Genomic DNA, 18889 nt, shown 5'->3' with positions numbered 1-18889 from the left:
AATCGTGTCTCATCATCAGTTCATCACCCACCAAAACTTGATTTGTGTCTATCCTTACTTAGAACATATTTGGACAAATTGACAATTAAACCATCCCAATTAACATCCCTAATATAGAATCGGAATCTTCTTTCAAAAGGTCTTGCGCGCACAAGGTGTACAATAAATTTATTGTACACCAAGATAACTTTTATGAAGTTTTTTTGTAACTTTAACCTATTTTTCTGTAACTTTAATATTATAAAATTAAAAAGTTGATAGATAAACATTTTAAAGGGTTAAATGATTAATTTATACATTATTATTGATTTTGAAGAAATAAATGTTATTCAAATGAAAAAATTTATCATTAAAAAATAGATAACTTTTACATATATAAATGTAACTTTTAAGCATTTTGAGTGAACTTTTACTCCGATGTATAATATTAGAGACATTCTTTCCACTAGTTAAACCAGAGCAAAGGCAATACACTGTCACAAACTCACAACTCAAAACCTCTTTCGAAAAAAAAAAACAAAACCTCTTTCGAAAGGAAAACACTTCAATTGTTCTGGGGTTTGTACAATCTGCAGCAAAAAAGAACCAGAAAAAAAAAAAAAATGGCTTCTGAATCCAACCACAATAATTTCCACGCTCTTCAAGCAATCTGCTACAAGCGAGGTTCACTTCGGCTTCTCGATCAGGTCCTCTTTCATTATCATAAAGTTCTAATTTCTTCTTAATATTACTTGGTTTTTAAAAAAAAATTAAAAATATGCTGATTTTGCTGTAATTTTGCGGGTTGATGTTTAACAGAGGAAGCTTCCCTTGGAAACTGTCTACTTGGATATTCAAAATTCTTCCGTTGGATGGTACTTTTCTAACTTTCTTTTTGGTTTAGTACTTCGTATTATTTAATTTTTTTTAATGCAATTTTCTTGGGTTCAATTGTCCAACATTTCTCTGTAATATGTTTGTAAGATGCACAAAGTTTTGGAATAATTCATAGATTATGGGGTTGCATTTACGAATATCTAGCTGTATGAGATTACACTGGAACTTTTTTATTCTTAGTTTTTTGCTTTGGAGTTCATAGATTGTGAGGTTAATGTGTAGTGGAGATGATCACGACCCGTTTGGTAGCCGGTAATAAATGGTAGATTGATACAGTAATAAATTTAAGTGTTATTTGGAAAAAAATAACATCATAATATCCATGATAATTAAATCTATCTCAAACATGGTGTTTTTCTTCATAAATTTGCATTCTCACCCAATACCACTCCTCAAATGGTAATGGATGGTAATGGAAATTTATGAAAAAAAAGAGATAATTTTGAGTTAATTAGCATTACAATGGGAATGGATGTTGATTTTCTTTACAAGTTTACATACAAATTCATTCCCATTGACACTATTTATGGCCGGCTACCAAACGAGCCGTCACGAACATAGACTTGTGGAGTTCGAGTCTCATCAAGGTGTTCTATCTACGTGGTTATCCGATTAGATGCTGGAGATTAAGCTTTCTCGGAGAGTTGCATTTCATTAATGTACTTTCTGGCTGATTGTTTGATTGGACGAGGGAAGTTGAACTTTCTAGGAAATTTTAATTCTTAGACGGTTTTGTTTCGTGGGAGATGTTAAGAACTAGGAAGTATTTTCTTACACTTTGTTAACTGATCAATTTCGAAGTATTTCTTTATAATTTTATGTTACGTAATGATAGCCCTTTGGCGGGGTTCTTTCCAAAAACGTGTTTCTAGATAGAATGCCATTTTTCTTAAACTGGTTCATTTGACTATATGTATGTTGCTTGGTTTTCTGTGACCTCGCTCATGATGCCCAACTTGCTCAGAAATCCTCGTTTCAACTTGTCTGTGCAGAAGTTAAGAATGATGCTATTCCACCCATATATAAAAAGAATTTCTAATTTATTTATATATGTTTAGAAGTTCTTAGTTTTTTTTTTAATTAAAATTCTCAAATAGGAATAACAGTGCATTGATCTTGTAAGTTTCGAATACTTTTAGGCTAGAGAACTCAATGAAGTGGATTAATAATATAAATGGAGGGAGTAGAAATCTGTGCATTTCCTTAAGTTATTCTCCAAGAACTATAATCACAATTTTGTGACTAAGAGAGAATGCTTTGAGACTTGGTTCATCTGATACAAGGTTAAGATATTAGGGAATGGCAACTAATCGGTGAGTTTTAATGGAAAGTTAAGACAAGTGAAGAAGAATATATGCTTGGTAGTGAAGACATATTACCAGTGGCATTAAATGGAATTTTCGATGTACAATTGCGCACTTTAATTACTAATTCTACAACTTATGGCCTCATACCAGAAAGCTATTAGCAGTAAGAAAGGTGGAGTGCTGATGCGGATCTTTAACATATACTCAATGAGTGTAGCTCTATACTGCCTAACCTCGTATCCTTAAACCCTTGGTGATTTTAATTGAGTCATTTGGTGATTGAATTTCTTCAAATGTAGGATATGATATCATGAATAATTAGGAAATGTTTTGAATTTACTCTATGGTGTTTATTCAACCTGAGAGCGTGAAATTTGAAGCAGCAATATACATATCTTGATAATCTTGTGCCATAACTTCGAGTGAAGAAATTGCCAAAATCACAGTGAAAACCTTTCTCCGTAGCGTTGTGCAATAGTTAGCTACTTGTCATGAATCTAGGTTGTGGCATAGATGGACATTAAAACCTTCTTGGTATTTCTCTGATTTCACCACTGTCTAGTTTTTGGTGCCTAAAGTACCTTGGATGGTTGGATGATTCAGTTTATCGTCAATCACCATTACTACTAGACTGTTAAGATGTCACCAACCTTTAGGAAAAACTGGCTGTTCTTCTTCCTTCAATCGTGATCTGATATACTGCCCATCTTAAGCAATATTTACTTTTTTCAGGTCTGCGATAAAGGATATGGTGGTTCGTGGAGCACCAGCAATTGCTATTGCAGCAGCCCTCTCTCTGGCGGTGGAAGCTGTTAATTTAGAGGCATTTGAAGGGACTGCTGATGATGCTGCTTCTTTTCTGGCACAGAAATTGGAATATCTAGTCTCTAGGTTTGTTGCATTATCATGAACTTTCAATCAAAATTTTCCCTGTTTGAGTTCTCACAATGGTGTGGTAGTTGATTTTGCACTCATCGCATGTGTACAGCCGTCCAACTGCTGTGAACCTTTCAGATGCCGCCACAAAACTTAAAGAGATAATAGTGAAAGCTGCTTCTACTTGTTCAGAAGGGAATGCTGTCTTTCAGGTAGAATGACTATTCTTGTTATTCTTTAGAGTTCACTTCTTGTATCTTAAATTCATTATATTCTTCATATACTCAACCTACTTATGTGGGGGTATTCACTTACTCCCTCCGTTTCGAAATAATGGGGACAATTTACCTTTTCACGCTTGCCAATGTAAATGTTTGGACATTAATGTCCCTAATTTTGTATTCGTAAAATTATAAAAAGTTGATATTCTGAAAGTACATATCGAGATGAATCAAACAAGACCCCACACGACTATATTTTTCCTTACCCATAAATCATAAATGATAGTCAAATGAAATTTGTGAATAGTGTCGCAAAGTGTCCCTATTATTTTGAAACGGAAGGAGTATTTTATAGTAAAAAAAATTCTCTGTAGTTACCTTTACTATTATATTGTTCCCGTCTAGGCTTACATAGAAGCTGCTGAGGTAATGCTTGAGGATGATGTTGCCTCAAACAAAGCAATTGGTTCTTATGGAGCTAAATGTTTTGAAAGCCAGTTGAAAGATGCTAAGAAAATATCTATCTTGACTCATTGTAACACTGGGAGGTATGCTTTTTCCCAAAACTCATGATCCTACCAATCTTTGCGTTGAGCTGTCTGAACATGTTCTCTCTGTAATTTATCCACACACATTCATGCAATTTAATTGCGAGATAGATATCATTTCCTAGAATTGAGTGATTGGATGCCATTATTCTAATTGTGTTGAGATTGCTATTGCTGTTTCTTAACAGTCTTGCAACTGCTGGATATGGTACTGCATTGGGAGTAATTCGTGCTGTCCATGCTCAAGGAATTCTTGAGAGAGCATATTGTACAGAAACTCGACCGTTCAACCAAGTAAGTACATGTGAGGCATGACACCCGAATTGTGGTGATTATATCAACTACCATGAACAAATATAGAACAAACGAAAAAGGGATTCATGGCACTAATAGGAGTAGCCTAAGATGCTATCTGTAGTATGTACAGGGTATTTTACTACATTATTTATAATTAAATTTTATTGGTACAATAGAAAATGGTGCCAACACACATTGGCATTTATGCATGATATCTGAGATCTTGGCAAAAGGTCGGATAGGTTGGCTTTGTTGTTGGTGGAAATTAAAGGGTCATCACCTCGCTTATCTGCTCATCAATTTTTATATTTCCTCTTTTTTTTTTTTTTTTTGGGTTTGGGTTTGGAGTTAAGGAGGCAAAAGAAGTATTGATGGATACCAGGTTCGTTATAAATAATTATTTATAGAATTATTCTCATGTACTTGTGTTTCCCCCTTGTCTGTCTGTCCCCGTTCTTTTCCTGGCTATTCTTCCTAGTCCGGCCTTCCCTTCACCAGCTATACTAAACTATCCCCTATTTAGAGACATTTGGGCGATGGTGATGCTGATTTCCGAAATCAACCTTTAGAGTTAATGATGCACGTCATAAATTAGCCAGTCTTGGGCCATGGCGCCTTGTGAGAAATTACTGTAGATATCCAAATAATCCAACTCTCTCTACCCTGATATTTTGAATGGCACAGTATATACTTTTCCATTTGGAATTGTTCAAATAATCCATGGTAATCAAATATGAAAAATGAAGAAGTTGACTGTGGAGCAGTTGATGCTACTGGTAATCTAGGTTGCTGGAATTATTTTGGATCAGAAGAGATCATGCCATTCCGAACATTTTGTTTTTTGCTCAAATGCAACTTCATAGAAGTATGATGACAGCTTCCTCTTGTTTTATGCTTGTTCATATTATTATCATATAAGAAAATGGGAGCATTTAGAAACGTAAGTCAACTCGCTAATAACTCGGTATGCAAGAGGATAACATAATTTCTCTGCAGGATTTGCTCTTTTGCAATCCCCTAGTAATTGGTGTTATTCTGTTTGATATTAGTGATTTGTTAGAAAAGAGCACACCTATCCTATCGTCCTTGTACTGTAATGTAATCCTCATAAATGTTCTTTAGAATGCTTCACATATTGAGCATGGGACCATGGACATCTATCCTTCTTCTGCAAGCTGATAAGTAGAATCATCGAACAAGTGGCCGGTTTAAATATTCGGTGAATGGGCTTTTCTGTCTTGTCTATGTGAAAGTTAAGATATTATGTAAAATACTTACGTATTCAATTAAAAGGATATCATATGGAGCCAAAACCAGTAGTTCTGGTATATCTGTGTCAATGTGTCATAACTGGTTCCTTGCTTGCCTCACCCTTATTATCCAAAGCTCTGCTGGTATTGTTTACAAACTTTTGATGTGTTGTTGGAGAAACTAAACTCATGCTTCATACTACATCTTATAGGGATCTAGGCTAACTGCTTTTGAGCTGGTGCATGACAATATACCAGCTACGTTGATAGCAGATTCTGCAGCAGCAGCACTGATGAAGGCTGGACGTGTTCAAGGCGTCATTGTTGGAGCAGATCGTGTGGCTGCAAATGGTACTTCCTCCGTTCTTATTTACATGACACAATTGATTTTGGCACACTTATTAAGCCCGGCCCAAAAATTAATGGGTTTTGGGCAGACTATTTAGTCCCGGCCCGAAATTTTTTAAAAATTGGCAGGCTTTGGGCAACGTAAAACTACACTTTAGTTATAAATTTGCCTCGGTCTGAAAATGGCCCGAAAGCCTGCTATTTTTGGCCCAAAATAGCGAGTTTTGGCCACACCAAATCACCCCGAAGCGTGGCCCAACCCGCCCTTTGATCAGCTCTAATTGTTTTGATATGCTATCTGCAGGTGATACTGCGAATAAAATAGGAACTTACAGCCTTGCTGTGTGTGCAAAGCATCACGGCATTCCATTTTACGTAGCTGCACCTCTTACCTCAGTAGATTTATCATTGCCTTCCGGGGAACACATTGTAATTGAGGAACGGTCTGCAAAGGAGTTGTTGAATTCCCGTGGCGGACTTGGAGAGCAAGTTGCTGCATCTGGGATCTCTGTTTGGAATCCAGCTTTTGATGTTACTCCGGCAGATCTGATTTCCGGTATCATCACAGAAAAGGTAGATGCTTTCCCCTTCTAAAATGTGGTTTACATATAGTTCAAATTCAAAGAACATATAGTAAATAAACATATAGTCTAAATCCAAAGAACATATAATAAAATGGTCCACTTGTACGCGTACATTAAAATCATTCTTCATGTTCATTAGGTATTAAATGAATGTTCGCTTAGTGTATAATCTAAATTGCGTTCCCCTTCTCCCCATCCATTATAGGCATGGTGATCGAGTGATGTTGCTTACAATTTTTTTGGATGTGTCGTTTTATTTCACAGGGAGTCATCAGCAAAAACAGGGATGAAACATTTGACATCAAAGGTTTTGTGCAAAAGGCGGTAGCTGTATGACTTTTGTAGAGTTGAAAAATTTACTTGCTTCTCACGAATGCTTAAACCTAATTTCATTGGAATATCGTTATAATCATTTATGCGAAAGTAAAGAAATAACTTCATCAGTGTATGAGCTCCATGGTTGAATATTCTCATGATTGTACAACAACTTAAAACAGAACAGAACAGAACAGAGCAGAGCTGCTCATAATTTTGATGGATTATCATGATTTCTGTATACATTCTCATGGAATGTTTTCAGTTTTTTACTGTGCTAAGTCTAATAAAAAAAAATCTCATGGATTCTTTGTGATTGATTTTATTGTGAATGCCTGAATAAGTTGCTAAACTGTTACCATTATGCTCATGCATTGTTGATTATTGATTGTTTGATTATAGGTTACGGGGCCTAAAGCTGGCCTGGTCTTTAACTGGCCCAAAATGGGACTCGAAACAGGGCCTCGAGCTCAAAGGGGCCCCAAATTTGGTTGAAACTGAACAAGTGAACATAAGAACATAACCCAAATCACCATTACATAAATTGTTTCCAATGGAAGCCATTTTGTTTATAGGAAAGGTTTCCTTGTTTGTTTCTCTATTTTCTTTTATAGTTTCCCACTTTTCCCTACATCTACTTTAATATTTTTTATTTTTTTGTTAAGAAAAAGCACATCAGCTATTCATCACACTTTTCCACACAAAAATGGCTTTCATTGAAAAAAAAATCCTCATTATTATTGTGCCTTTTAAAAAATTATATCGCTATTCAACGTCCGTGTATGCTAAAATTGCCCGCGTTTTTTACATGAAAAGACTCTTTTTCCCTTATAAAATTATACTCCCTCCATTCCTAAATGATCTTCCTATTTGGAGTTTGGGGTGGAAATTAAGAAAATGGAATCTTGTAATGATTGGGTGTAAGAGAAAGTAATAAATAAATGAAGGAAAGTAATAAAGAAATGAAAGAGAGAGAAGATATTTTGTTTAAAGTAATAAAAAATCATAAAAGTGGGGTTGAGTGGGTGAATGGGGAAATGTGAATGAATTAAATAAGGGATGATGGGGAAATTTATGGTAAAAAGTCATGTCCAAAAATAGAAACAGGAAGATCATTTAGGAACGACATTTATAGAAACAGGAAGATAAAAAAGGAATGGAGGGAGTATCTCATAATAATAATATTAATTATAATAGTAGTAATAATAATAAAAAATTTATAGTAATAAAGATAATAATAATAATAATAATAATAATAATAATAATAAAAATAATAAAAATAAATAAATAAAATAATAATAATAATAACAATAATAACTTTTTAAAAATAATTTTAAAAAAAAGAGGTTGCCGCCTCGAAAATGGAGGCACAAAGCCATGGTGGGGCGCCCAGATAATGGAGGCAGCCACCATTTTTGGGTGGCTCATGTCAATTAAAAAAAACCCGGCCTTCTATATACTTCATCAAACAATCAAATTGTCTGTATTATTTTTTATTTTTCAATAAAACAAAATTATTTTCTTCCCCTTAAATTTCAGAAGTAATTAAAACATATATATAGAGCAAAATATGATCAAAAGTTGAAAAAAACAAATTAATCGGCCTTTATAGTTTTGTATAATTAGTTGTGTAAAACATACAAGTAGCAAGTTCTGTGTACACTACTGCGAATCCGGAGTTGTTGAAATTCGATTGCTCAATCACTATATCTTTCCGGCCTTCGGTGGTGAAGGGTTATTGGTGGTGGTGGTTGTCAAATAGCAAGGGTAGTTGTCGGTTATTGAAGGAACATTGGTGAAGGGGCTTGGTCATCTTATTGATTATCGGTCGACATTCATCTCTAGAGAGTGCACCATCTTAAGTAGCAAAATTTGTCAGAAATGACTTTTTAAAGTCCAAAAATTGTGGCTGACCTTTTAGATAAAAGTTGTGAGAAAGGGACCAATTCAAGTTTTTTTTGTTGTGAATAAGGACCAAATACCATTTTCCGGTAGTCAACGCCAATTTTTCGGTGTTGACCAGCACGTGGCTTGCACCTGATTTTTTTTAAACAATTTTTTTAAAAAAACAACATTCCCTCCAAATTACCCCCCCAGCCCCTTTATTTCCCCCAACTAACTAACTAATCTAAAAACAAATAAAAACTCGTAGCATTTCTCTCTCCTCGAGCCATTGTGTTTCACGCCCCCCCCCCCTATTTCCCCCAACTTACTAACTAATCTTAAAAAATAAAAACTCGTAGCATTTCTCTCTCCTCGAGCCACTGTGTTTCCCCCTCCCCCCTTATTTCCCCCAACTTACTAACTAATCTAAAAAAAATAAAAACTCGTAGCATTTCTCTCTCCTTGAGCCACTGTGTTTTCCACCATTTTCTTCCTCCTTGAATCCACGAAATTGTCCTCTGCAGTTGAAACCAACCAAATTCGCGCAACTCTTTTGTGTGTCGTGCCTTTTCGTACAAGGTAACACTAAAAGCCCCAATTTTTTGTGCTCAAATTTCTCCAATTTTTTTATCCTTACAATTAGGGTTCTTGAGCTAATTAATTTTTTGCTGATTATTTTATACAGGATGGATTTGACTAAAGAAATGAACAATCACACAACAAAAGAACTGTATCTGTAATTCAGAAGGGAATATTTGGCCCTTATAACAAACTTCCCTTTATCGACACCAAGCTTTGCACCGACTACTAACCAGTGACCTGGTGAATGTTGTGGCCCTTTTAACATCTCTATTGAATCTACTAGTTTTGCAAGCTTCGTTGCAGCACCAGTGCCATCTAATCTCTTATCGTCTGCAGTCTGTTTGTTAGACAAACTCCCATCTGCTCTTTGCAAAGCAGAAAAAATTGAAGGGGTTTGATCCCATACTGACCATCTTATTATGCAACCCGACACTTTTAGAAAATAGGAGTAGAGTTAGGAGAAGCAGCAGAGAAGAGAGAGAAGTTGTAAATGGGGTGGAGGAAGGAGAAGCAGCAGAGAAGAGAGAAAAAAAAGGTCACTGGTTGGTTGGAAGGGGAGTGATTTGGAGGGATTGTTTTAAAAAAACATTGTTAGAAAAAAAAAAATCACGTGCAAGCCACTGCACATGCCGGTCAACGCCAGAAAATTGGCGTTGACCACCGAAAAATGGTCTTCGGTCCTTATTCACAACAAAATTTTTTAATTGGGTCCTTTCTCACAACTTTTTTTTAAAAGGTCATTTGCCACAGTTTTTGGACTTTAAAAGGTCATTTCTGACAAATTTTCCTCTTAAGTATTGCAGTTCTTTGTTATTGATCCTTGCATAATGACTTGTATGTTTGAAATGAAAGGTGTTTTCTTCCGAAGATTTATACAATTGCAAATGCTTGTAATGTCAAATAGAAAGGGTGGTTGTCGGTGGTGAAGGGCTTAGTGGTGGTGGTGGTTGAAGGGGAAGGGGAGGGGGGTTTGAATTTTTTTTATAAAGGGTATTACCGTACTTTTACCATTAATACACGAGCGATTTTAGCGAATTAGGACGTCGATTACAAACCCCTAAAAAATCAATATTTTTTTTAATAAAGGGGCCTTTTTTTATAACGTTAGAACATGGCCTCCGTATCGACTGGGTTGGGCCTGGCCTAAAGTTGTTCTAAGTAGTAAGATAAACTTTTAAACCCCATGTATGTTTTAAATTGTTTCCGAGGAAATCAATTATCGACATCTCTTTCACTCTCTCTCCTTCTATCCTCGAGACGTCACATTTTCTTTCCTCCACATCGCTTCCCATTATCACCCTCCTCTTCCTCTTCCTATTCCAATATTTTTTCCTATATTAAAGAGGAGTTCGGCATAATCAATACTGCATTTGTCACCAATGACAATAAGGGCAAGGTTGTCAAAATCGGGATTCTATTTTGAATTGTAAGGGACTATTAGAATCGAATCGTAGAGTCTTACATTTCATTGAAAGACTCTTAGTATAATCAAGATTTATTCTCAAATTTTATTGAAAGGGCCCCACATAACGTTTTCGTCCATCTTGTCGTTAAAAGGTGTAAACACAATTTTTATTTTATTTTTTGGTAGTAAAATACAATTTTTTTAGGTGGTAAAAAACAATTTGTTAATTTTTTTAGGCGCTAAAAGTCAATTTACCCTTGGTTTAAATAAATTTAGATTAGTATCGTTATTATTATTATTGTTATTTAAAAATTTATTGATTTATTATTATTAATACGATAATTAATTCATTTTTTTTATTTAATATGATTATTATTTATTTATGATTATTTATTACGGAGTATTTACTCCCCCATTCTTAAATATTAGTCATACTTTAATTTTTTTCACCCGTTAAAACTCAATATTTAAAAGTAAATATCTCTAAATAGCATGTTAAAAATTTCTAAAAAAATTAACATTATAAAGCTACACATTGAGACGAATAAAACAAGATCTCACATAAATACATTTTAAATTAACTATTGAAAAGAATATAAAAGATTCTTTTCAATTTCGAACAGTGTGAAGATTCCAAGTAAGACTAACATTTGAGAACGAAAGGAGTGCTCATATTACTCTTCTTTGTAAAAATGATTGATGCACTTTGACTGGCAAATAGTTTAATAAATGTGAATTGATCATTTTATATAAATAAGATGTAAGTTAAAGTGGAATAAATGGATAATAAACATTTGTAATAAAAGATAGTGGGGGTGTTAAAATACTTAAAGGAAAGAAAAGCTAATGAATAAATGATAAAAAATTACTAGTGGGGTATTTGGTGTAAGAATGATATACTTATTCTGTTTCAAAAAAATTGCAACAATTTTATTAACACCTTTGTCAAGACACAACTTTGACCGTAAATATCTCTAATCATACTTTTTTTAAAAATCTTAAAGTTTAATATTACGTATTATGAAATATACAATAAAATCAATCCAAAAATATTTTATTTATAACATTTTCTTTTAGTAAATTAGTAAAAGGTTATGCTCAAAGTTTGTAAATGAATAGTGGTAAAACTCAAAGTGTTGCAATTTTTTTAAAGCAGAGGAAGTAATAAATAAGCCAGGAAAGTTCCATAAATAGAAAGTTCAATCATTAAACTACGACCGATTATGAGAGCACCAATAATTTATATACGGAGGGAGTATTTATTTATAATTTATTTATTCATTATCACTATGTTTATTATTTATAATTATATATTCATGATTATTTTATTATTATTCAAGTTTAGTAATATTATTTTAGTTCATTTAAGTTAAGTTCAATTAAGTTAAGTTTAGATAAAAAGCACAAGCCTTATAAGTTTTTTTTTTGTTTCTTTGTTTTTGGTGTAGAGAGTCATGAAGGGCAACGGGACAAATAATGTAGACGGGATTCGGTCCCAAGTCTTAGGTACCACCCCATGAGAATCAACATTGGTGCGGTTCTCCTTAATTTCTCTCTCATTACCTCATTAGTTCACATCACTTTCCACTAAGAGCACTCTCATCAATGAATAAAAAAACACGCTAACTACTCTCTCTCTACCACTTTCTTACTCCTCCACATCATTTTCCTCACAAACAACTTTTTCTTAGAAAAATCCATCCCACCAATGTACTTAAAAAAAACACTCCCCACTCTTATTTTTACTATGCACTATACCCCACTACATTTTCTATCTCCCACATACTCCATCTATTTTGTATTTATTTTATGGTCATTTACATCAATAACTTAATGATTTAAAACACTTAATTAAGGTAAATAATTGTATTTACGTTAATTATTATTTTTATATATTTTTATTTAGATTTTTTATTTATTTATATTTACGTTAATTTTTATTCAGGTAAATATATAATTAATGTAAATAACATAAAGGGGCATAACTTAAATTGCATAATGTATTTTGGATAACTTGAATATTACAACAACCAAAACATATTCCGTGATAGACTTAAACATCATAAAGCCAAATTAAAGTACATTAAAGACATCATTAAACCAAATTCAGTGGTAAAATAAACACAAGCATCACAATGACGGATCTTCTTCGGCACAAGAGTTTAATGATTGTTGGATCCATATTTTTGCCAATTATGTTCGATTAAATCATCTTTTAGAGACTGATGAGTTTGACGGTTATGCATAGCTATTCTTCTCCCCAAGTAAGCGTTAATGTTGACGGGATGACCAGCTTGGAACTCGAAAGGTTCACCATCATTCACCGTTGCGCTGGAGCTCGAAATGTCTTGTTCATAGTTCCTTGTTAACACATCAGCTCGGATATACATGTCTCGTTCATCCCCAACTATCATGTTGTGCATTATGAGACAAGCCTTCATTTAGTCATCTAATATATCTTCATCGAAAGCAAGAGAAGGTTGTCGTATAATGGAAAATCTCGCTTGTATCCAAACGCACGTTCAACATCATTCCGAACATGTGCTTGTCTATCAATAAATAGCTTATTCTTCTGAAGTTGAAGATGCGTAAATCCTTGGATAAACGTAGCTCAATTTGGATAAATACCATCTATTAGGTAATACCCCATGTTGTATTCATGCCCATTCACCTGAAAATTTATAGGAGGTGTCGTACCTTGCAAAACATCATCAAATTTGAAGATATTGAACGTTAAAGAACATTAAGGTCATTGCATGAACCGGGGATACAAAAAAATGAATGCCAAATCCATAGATCTTGATCCGCAACAACTTCAAGAATGAGGCTAGCATTCCAGCTACGTCCCTGGTATTGACATTTACAAGCGTTAAGGCAGTTCTTCCACTCCAAGTGCATGCAATCAATATTGCCGATCATGCCAGGAAATCCGCGCATTTCATTTTGATAAAGGATCCTTCTTAAGTCTTCATATGTAGGACTTCTTAGGTAATCCTCTTCGAAATGCTTGATCACCCCTTGAGTGAAAGGCAATAATGATTTTCTTGAAGTTGTTTGACCAATTCGTATATATTCATCCACCCCATCCGGAGCCAGACCATACGCAAGCATTCTGATAGCTGCAGTGCATTTTTGCAATCCTGATAACCTTAATTTGTCAGCAGCATTTCGTCTCTGTTGCATGAAAATATCGGTCTTCAACCACTTTGTTCATGATTCGACAAAACAATGGTCTTCTCATTCGAAACCTCTGGAGAAACGTTTTTTCTTAATATATTGGATTAACCTCAAAGTAATCATTAAACAATCGATTATGCCCTTATTCACGGTATATACCCGCTAGAATCGGAATTTCACCATCATTCACAGTTTAAAGTCTAGGACCTCGAGGGGAAAATGTGTTTGGTAATTGATGAGTGACGATTTCGTCAATCATTTGATCAATTTCTTGGTTTTGATCTTCTTAAGAAGATTCCGAGCTTGAACTTTTTTGAAACAACATTTTTTTAATGAGATTGAGAATGAGTATCACGTACAACACATACTAATACCAGCTTATCAAAAATTAGCTAACACAAGTATACGACATAAATTCTTTAACCTACCAAATAAATTAAAAATTAAACTGAATTAATTAGCACCACCATAAAGCTCCATAATTTTTCCTTGATTTGTTCTTCAAAGGCAGTTAAATTTTCCTTCGACATCAATAATTGCAGGAAATTATTTTTCATCTTCATCAGTTCCATCTCAAGCGTCTTTCTTTCCGTTTCACCATTTTCCTAAGAAACTTGAATATGCCTCGTCTCTATTTCCAATTGCTGTTTCATCCTTGCTTCCTTTGACATGTCAAACTCCAGTCTCCTTTGACGAGTCTAGTTCTCTTGAACCCTCATTTCAGTGTTAGCTCGCAACTTATCACCAAAACTAGAAACTGCCTCTGATGATGATGCCCTTTTCCTTTACTTCCGGCCTTAGTTTTTTAACACCATCTTGTCAATTTATGCCCCCAATAAAAAACTTTCACCACTTCCTATGACATTGTTACCATCATCATCCAGTCTAGTACTTTTGCCGCTACCTTCACTATCTTGTGGAGCTTCTTCTCCGTTGTCACGTAACTCTCTATCTTCCTTTGAAATACCCCACCTCATCCTTCTCCTCCACTTTTGTTGATCACAAACCATGCATATTCCAAGCATGCCCATGTGAAGTTCTTGGGTCCTGATTTTACATATGCGGAAAATCTTCTGGGAAGTATCATATACGTCCCAATTGTTATTCTCACTTTTTACAAATAACTTTTCAGCTTCTTCTAAGGAAGCAGCCCAGAGCTGTATGTCTGCAGCTAGCCTTCTCCAACGACTCTCTAACATTTTGAGGCCTCTTTTAGAAACTTCGTAAGGTCTTTCTTCTTGAATTTTTTCGTAGCATGCATAAACTTTTTTCCAAAGTTCAATTGCTTTCTGGTCGGTTTCCTATACTGCATCGGTGCAATTTGTCATGTAACCATTAAAGCTTCATCCTCCTAAATAGACCAACTCCGAGACACAACAACTTCAGGAATTCTTTGATTTGGTCTAACAGACAGCGGATGCATCATGATCGGAGGTTGTGTCTCCGGGACACTATCATCTACACTTTTACAAACAATGATGTTAGCATAAAATGATTGTTGAAAGTTTTGAGAGGGAGAATTACCTTGCACATATGAATTAAAGTCAGAACGTTGATTGCTATTCAGATTAAGATCAAAATCATCCAAGTTTTGTGAATAGAAATTATTTTCCATTTTGTACTAAAAAAATAAACAAACACAATAATATAGATAATATTAATACTATTTTCAGATTAAAAAAAAATAACACTAACACTAACAATACTAATAATAATAATAATAACAATACTAGTACTAATAATAAAAAAAAATACGAAATTAGAATAAAAAGATACGGAGTATTTATATTTCTGAAAATTTTCAGATATTTTCACAATCATTTCAAATTATTGTGTACTTTGCATGAAAAATGATTTATTTTAGAGAAGAGAGAAAAATGATTTTTGAACATGTGTCAAAATATCAAATTGGGTGTCTATTTATAGAGCTTAAAATTTTAGAGCCGTTGGTATTTTTTATTTTATTTTTATTAAATATTTTTGGCAAAATATTACCGTTACAAATAGAGTCGTTGCAAATTGAAGATGAATTATTTGATTGGTTGTTTGGCTGACTGTGACACGTATCGCACTCCCATAGGATGCGTTGACGCGCCCAGTCAGCGTTGCTGCCTTTTTTTTTGTTTCCGTTAATTCAGACTCCAAATTGTACTGATTGCAAGTAAATTGCATGCCTTTTGCAAAAAATGGGACCCACTATTTACACAAGCCCACATAATTTAGAAAATTCACGAGGATTATTTTGATGTTTAGTTCGTGAGCGTTTTGCGTGAGATTTTTTTCACTCATTAACGTGGTTCTGTGAAATATCTTTTACTCACCAAAAAACTCTCGTGAGTTTTTTTTTTTTTGAGACTGATGGTAGTTCTCTAACTTTATCATCTACTCTTCCCATTTCATAATTCTATACCTACATTACTCTCATCAGTGAGGATAAAAGTTCCTCAGGAGTGAAAAACGGTGAGATTTAAAAAAGCTCACACATCACATCAATGGGTAGAATGTAAAACGGGGAAAAAACCGTGGGGCGTTCCATTTCTAAAAATTACTCACCAAAATTTTTGGGACCCACTTTCTTACTTTTGCAGAGGAAAGTGACCGGAATAGGAACATTGTATTTGCATCTAACCACAATTGGTGAGGAGTAACACTAATATTGCCGAATAAATCCAAAAAGAAACTTATTTTTGTTGGTTGGGCACGTCAGCATGCCCAATGGGTGCTTGCTACGTGTCTCAGTCAGCTACACCAACCAATCAAATTTTTTTGTTCAAATTGTAACGGCCCTATTGTTTAACGGCAAATTTTAGCCATAAATAATTAATTAAAAAAAAAATATATACCAAGGTCATAAAGTTTTAAAATCTATAAATAGAGACCCATTTTGCTATATTTTGACACACTTTCAAAAATCATTTTTCTATCTCTAAAATTATCAAAATCATTTTTCATACAATGTATTACTATAATTTGTGATGTACTCAATATTACTGAAAATTTTACGAAAAATATATTTTTGTTAATCTTGTTTCCAGTATTTATTTATTAATTTTATTTTTACTTTTATTATTATTATTATTATTATTATTATTATTATTATTTTCATTATTATTGTCATTATTGTTGTCATTATTATTATTATTATTATTATTATTATTATTATTATTATTGTTATTATTATTATTATTATTATTGTTACTAATAGGTATATTTACTATTAAAATTATTAAGTGTGCTTGCATATTTTTTAAAAATAAAATGGATCCTAATTACTATTCTCAAAATTTAGAAAACGTTGATGATTTTGATCTTAACCTTGACAACAATCAGCATCCCGACTATAATTTTTATTCGTGGGGGAATTCTTCCTCTCAAAGTTGTCAAGAATCTTTTGATGCTAACAATATTGTTGAGCATGAAGTTGTAGAGGAAAGTGTCATAGAGACATAAGAACCGATCATGACACATTTGTTGCCCATTACATCAAATCAACCACTTAAGGTTGCATCTCAGTCTCGAAGTTGGTCGATTCTGGAGGATGAAGCTCTGGTTGATTCCTACATTAAATTTTGCTCCGATGGGGTTATAAACACCAACATAAAGAAGCTGATATTTGAAGACTAGTTGTTGTACGCTATACCAAAATTCAAGAAGGTAGACCGTATGAACTTGTTGTAAGAACATCAAAATGTTTAGAGAGTCGTTGGGGAATGATGTCTCAAGACATCATTTTGTGGGCGGCTACTTATGCAGAAGTTGGTAGGATTTTCGTAAGTGGGAATAGTAATGTGGACCAAATTGGTACCACAAACAAAAGATATTCCGCACTAATTCAGAATTAAAAAGAACTTCATATGTGTGCATGGTTGGAAGATTCTTATTACTGATAACCCAAAGTGGAGGGTGGTGATGAGGTGAGGTATGTCAAAGAAAGAGAGAGAGTCATACGATGCCAGTCTATCAGTTTTTAATGAAGATAATGTAGGAAGTGGAAAGAGAACTAGACTTGATGATGATGGTGACACCGTCTTAGCAAGTGGTGGTAGTTTCGTATCTGGAGGTATATCTCAGCCAGATGGTGGAAAGAAAACTAAGACCATAAGAAAAGACAAAGGGGCAGAATAATTAGAGGCAGTTTCGTCTTTTAAAAATCATTTGCAAGCTAGCACTGAAATTAGGACTCAAGAGCACCAACTAAATTTAAAGAAATTTTTACGAGATGAAGCTAGAGAAACGAGGAGGGTTCCACAACTTGAGATAGAGGAGAGGAATGTTCAAGTGGAATAAAAGAAAATTCAGTTGGAAAAGTTAAAGATGAAGCATAATTTCTTGGAAACATTGATGTCGAAGGAATATCTAACTCCTAATGAGGAAAAAGCAAAGGACGGATTGATTATGTAGCTTTATGGTGATGCTAATTAGTTTCTAATTAGCAAAGTGTTTAATGTTTAGTTTATTTCATGTGTTTAAATTTTATGTCAGAAACTAGTTTTAATTAGTTTTCAATAAGCTTGTATTAATTTGGGTTGTGCCTTTAAACTTGTATTAATTCGTATTATGTCTTTAACCTTGTATTACTTTGTGTTATGTAATAAATTATTTTTCCTTGACAAGTTGTATTTTACACATTATTGTTATTATATTCTAAGAAAACTTTTTTGTCTAAAAACAATTGTCATGTCTACGAAAATCCATAAAATCTCATCAACCAATCGAAAATCTTAGAAAATCTAAGAACATCCAATAAAATCTTATCAAGAAATTTAAATACTCTTAGCAACAAATCGGAAATCTTAGAAAATCTAAGAAAATAAAGTAAAATATAATCTTATCATGTAATCAATATAATCTTATCAACAAATCGAAAATCTAAGAAAATCTTAGAAAATCCAAAAAAAAAATTTCACACCACTTTCTTACTCCTCCACATCACTTTCCTCACAAACAAAATATTCTACAAAAAAAATATTCCCACCAATGAACTAAAAAAACTCCTCACTAATCTTACTTTTACTATTCACTAAACCCCACCACACTTTCTATCTCTTACATACACCATCCATTTTGTATTTTATTCAATTATATTAATAACTTAAATGAATCCTAACAATTAATTAAGATAAATTATTTTATTACGTTAAACTTTTTATTTATATTATATATATATATATATATATATATATATACATATATATAATATCACGGTATTTATATATTTG

The 18889-nt window shown here is 33.6% G+C and overlaps 1 protein-coding gene across 1 annotated transcript; it reads left to right on the top strand.

Moving 5' to 3' along the window:
* The first annotated feature begins 456 nt into the window (after positions 1-456).
* Positions 457-6942, top strand: LOC110793020 (methylthioribose-1-phosphate isomerase). The gene is made up of 9 exons (XM_021997848.2): positions 457-686; positions 799-854; positions 2916-3074; positions 3172-3271; positions 3686-3828; positions 4017-4122; positions 5588-5726; positions 6028-6296; positions 6572-6942. The coding sequence occupies exons 1-9, from the start codon at positions 603-605 to the stop codon at positions 6641-6643; spliced, it is 1128 nt and encodes a 375-aa protein (XP_021853540.1). The 5' UTR covers positions 457-602; the 3' UTR covers positions 6644-6942.
* Positions 6943-18889: the final 11947 nt, after the last annotated feature.

The sequence above is a fragment of the Spinacia oleracea genome, chromosome 2 (genome assembly GCF_020520425.1).
Source record: "Spinacia oleracea cultivar Varoflay chromosome 2, BTI_SOV_V1, whole genome shotgun sequence".
In the NCBI taxonomy this organism is placed as follows: domain Eukaryota; kingdom Viridiplantae; phylum Streptophyta; class Magnoliopsida; order Caryophyllales; family Amaranthaceae; genus Spinacia; species Spinacia oleracea.
This window is presented reverse-complemented; position numbering and strand designations above follow the sequence as displayed.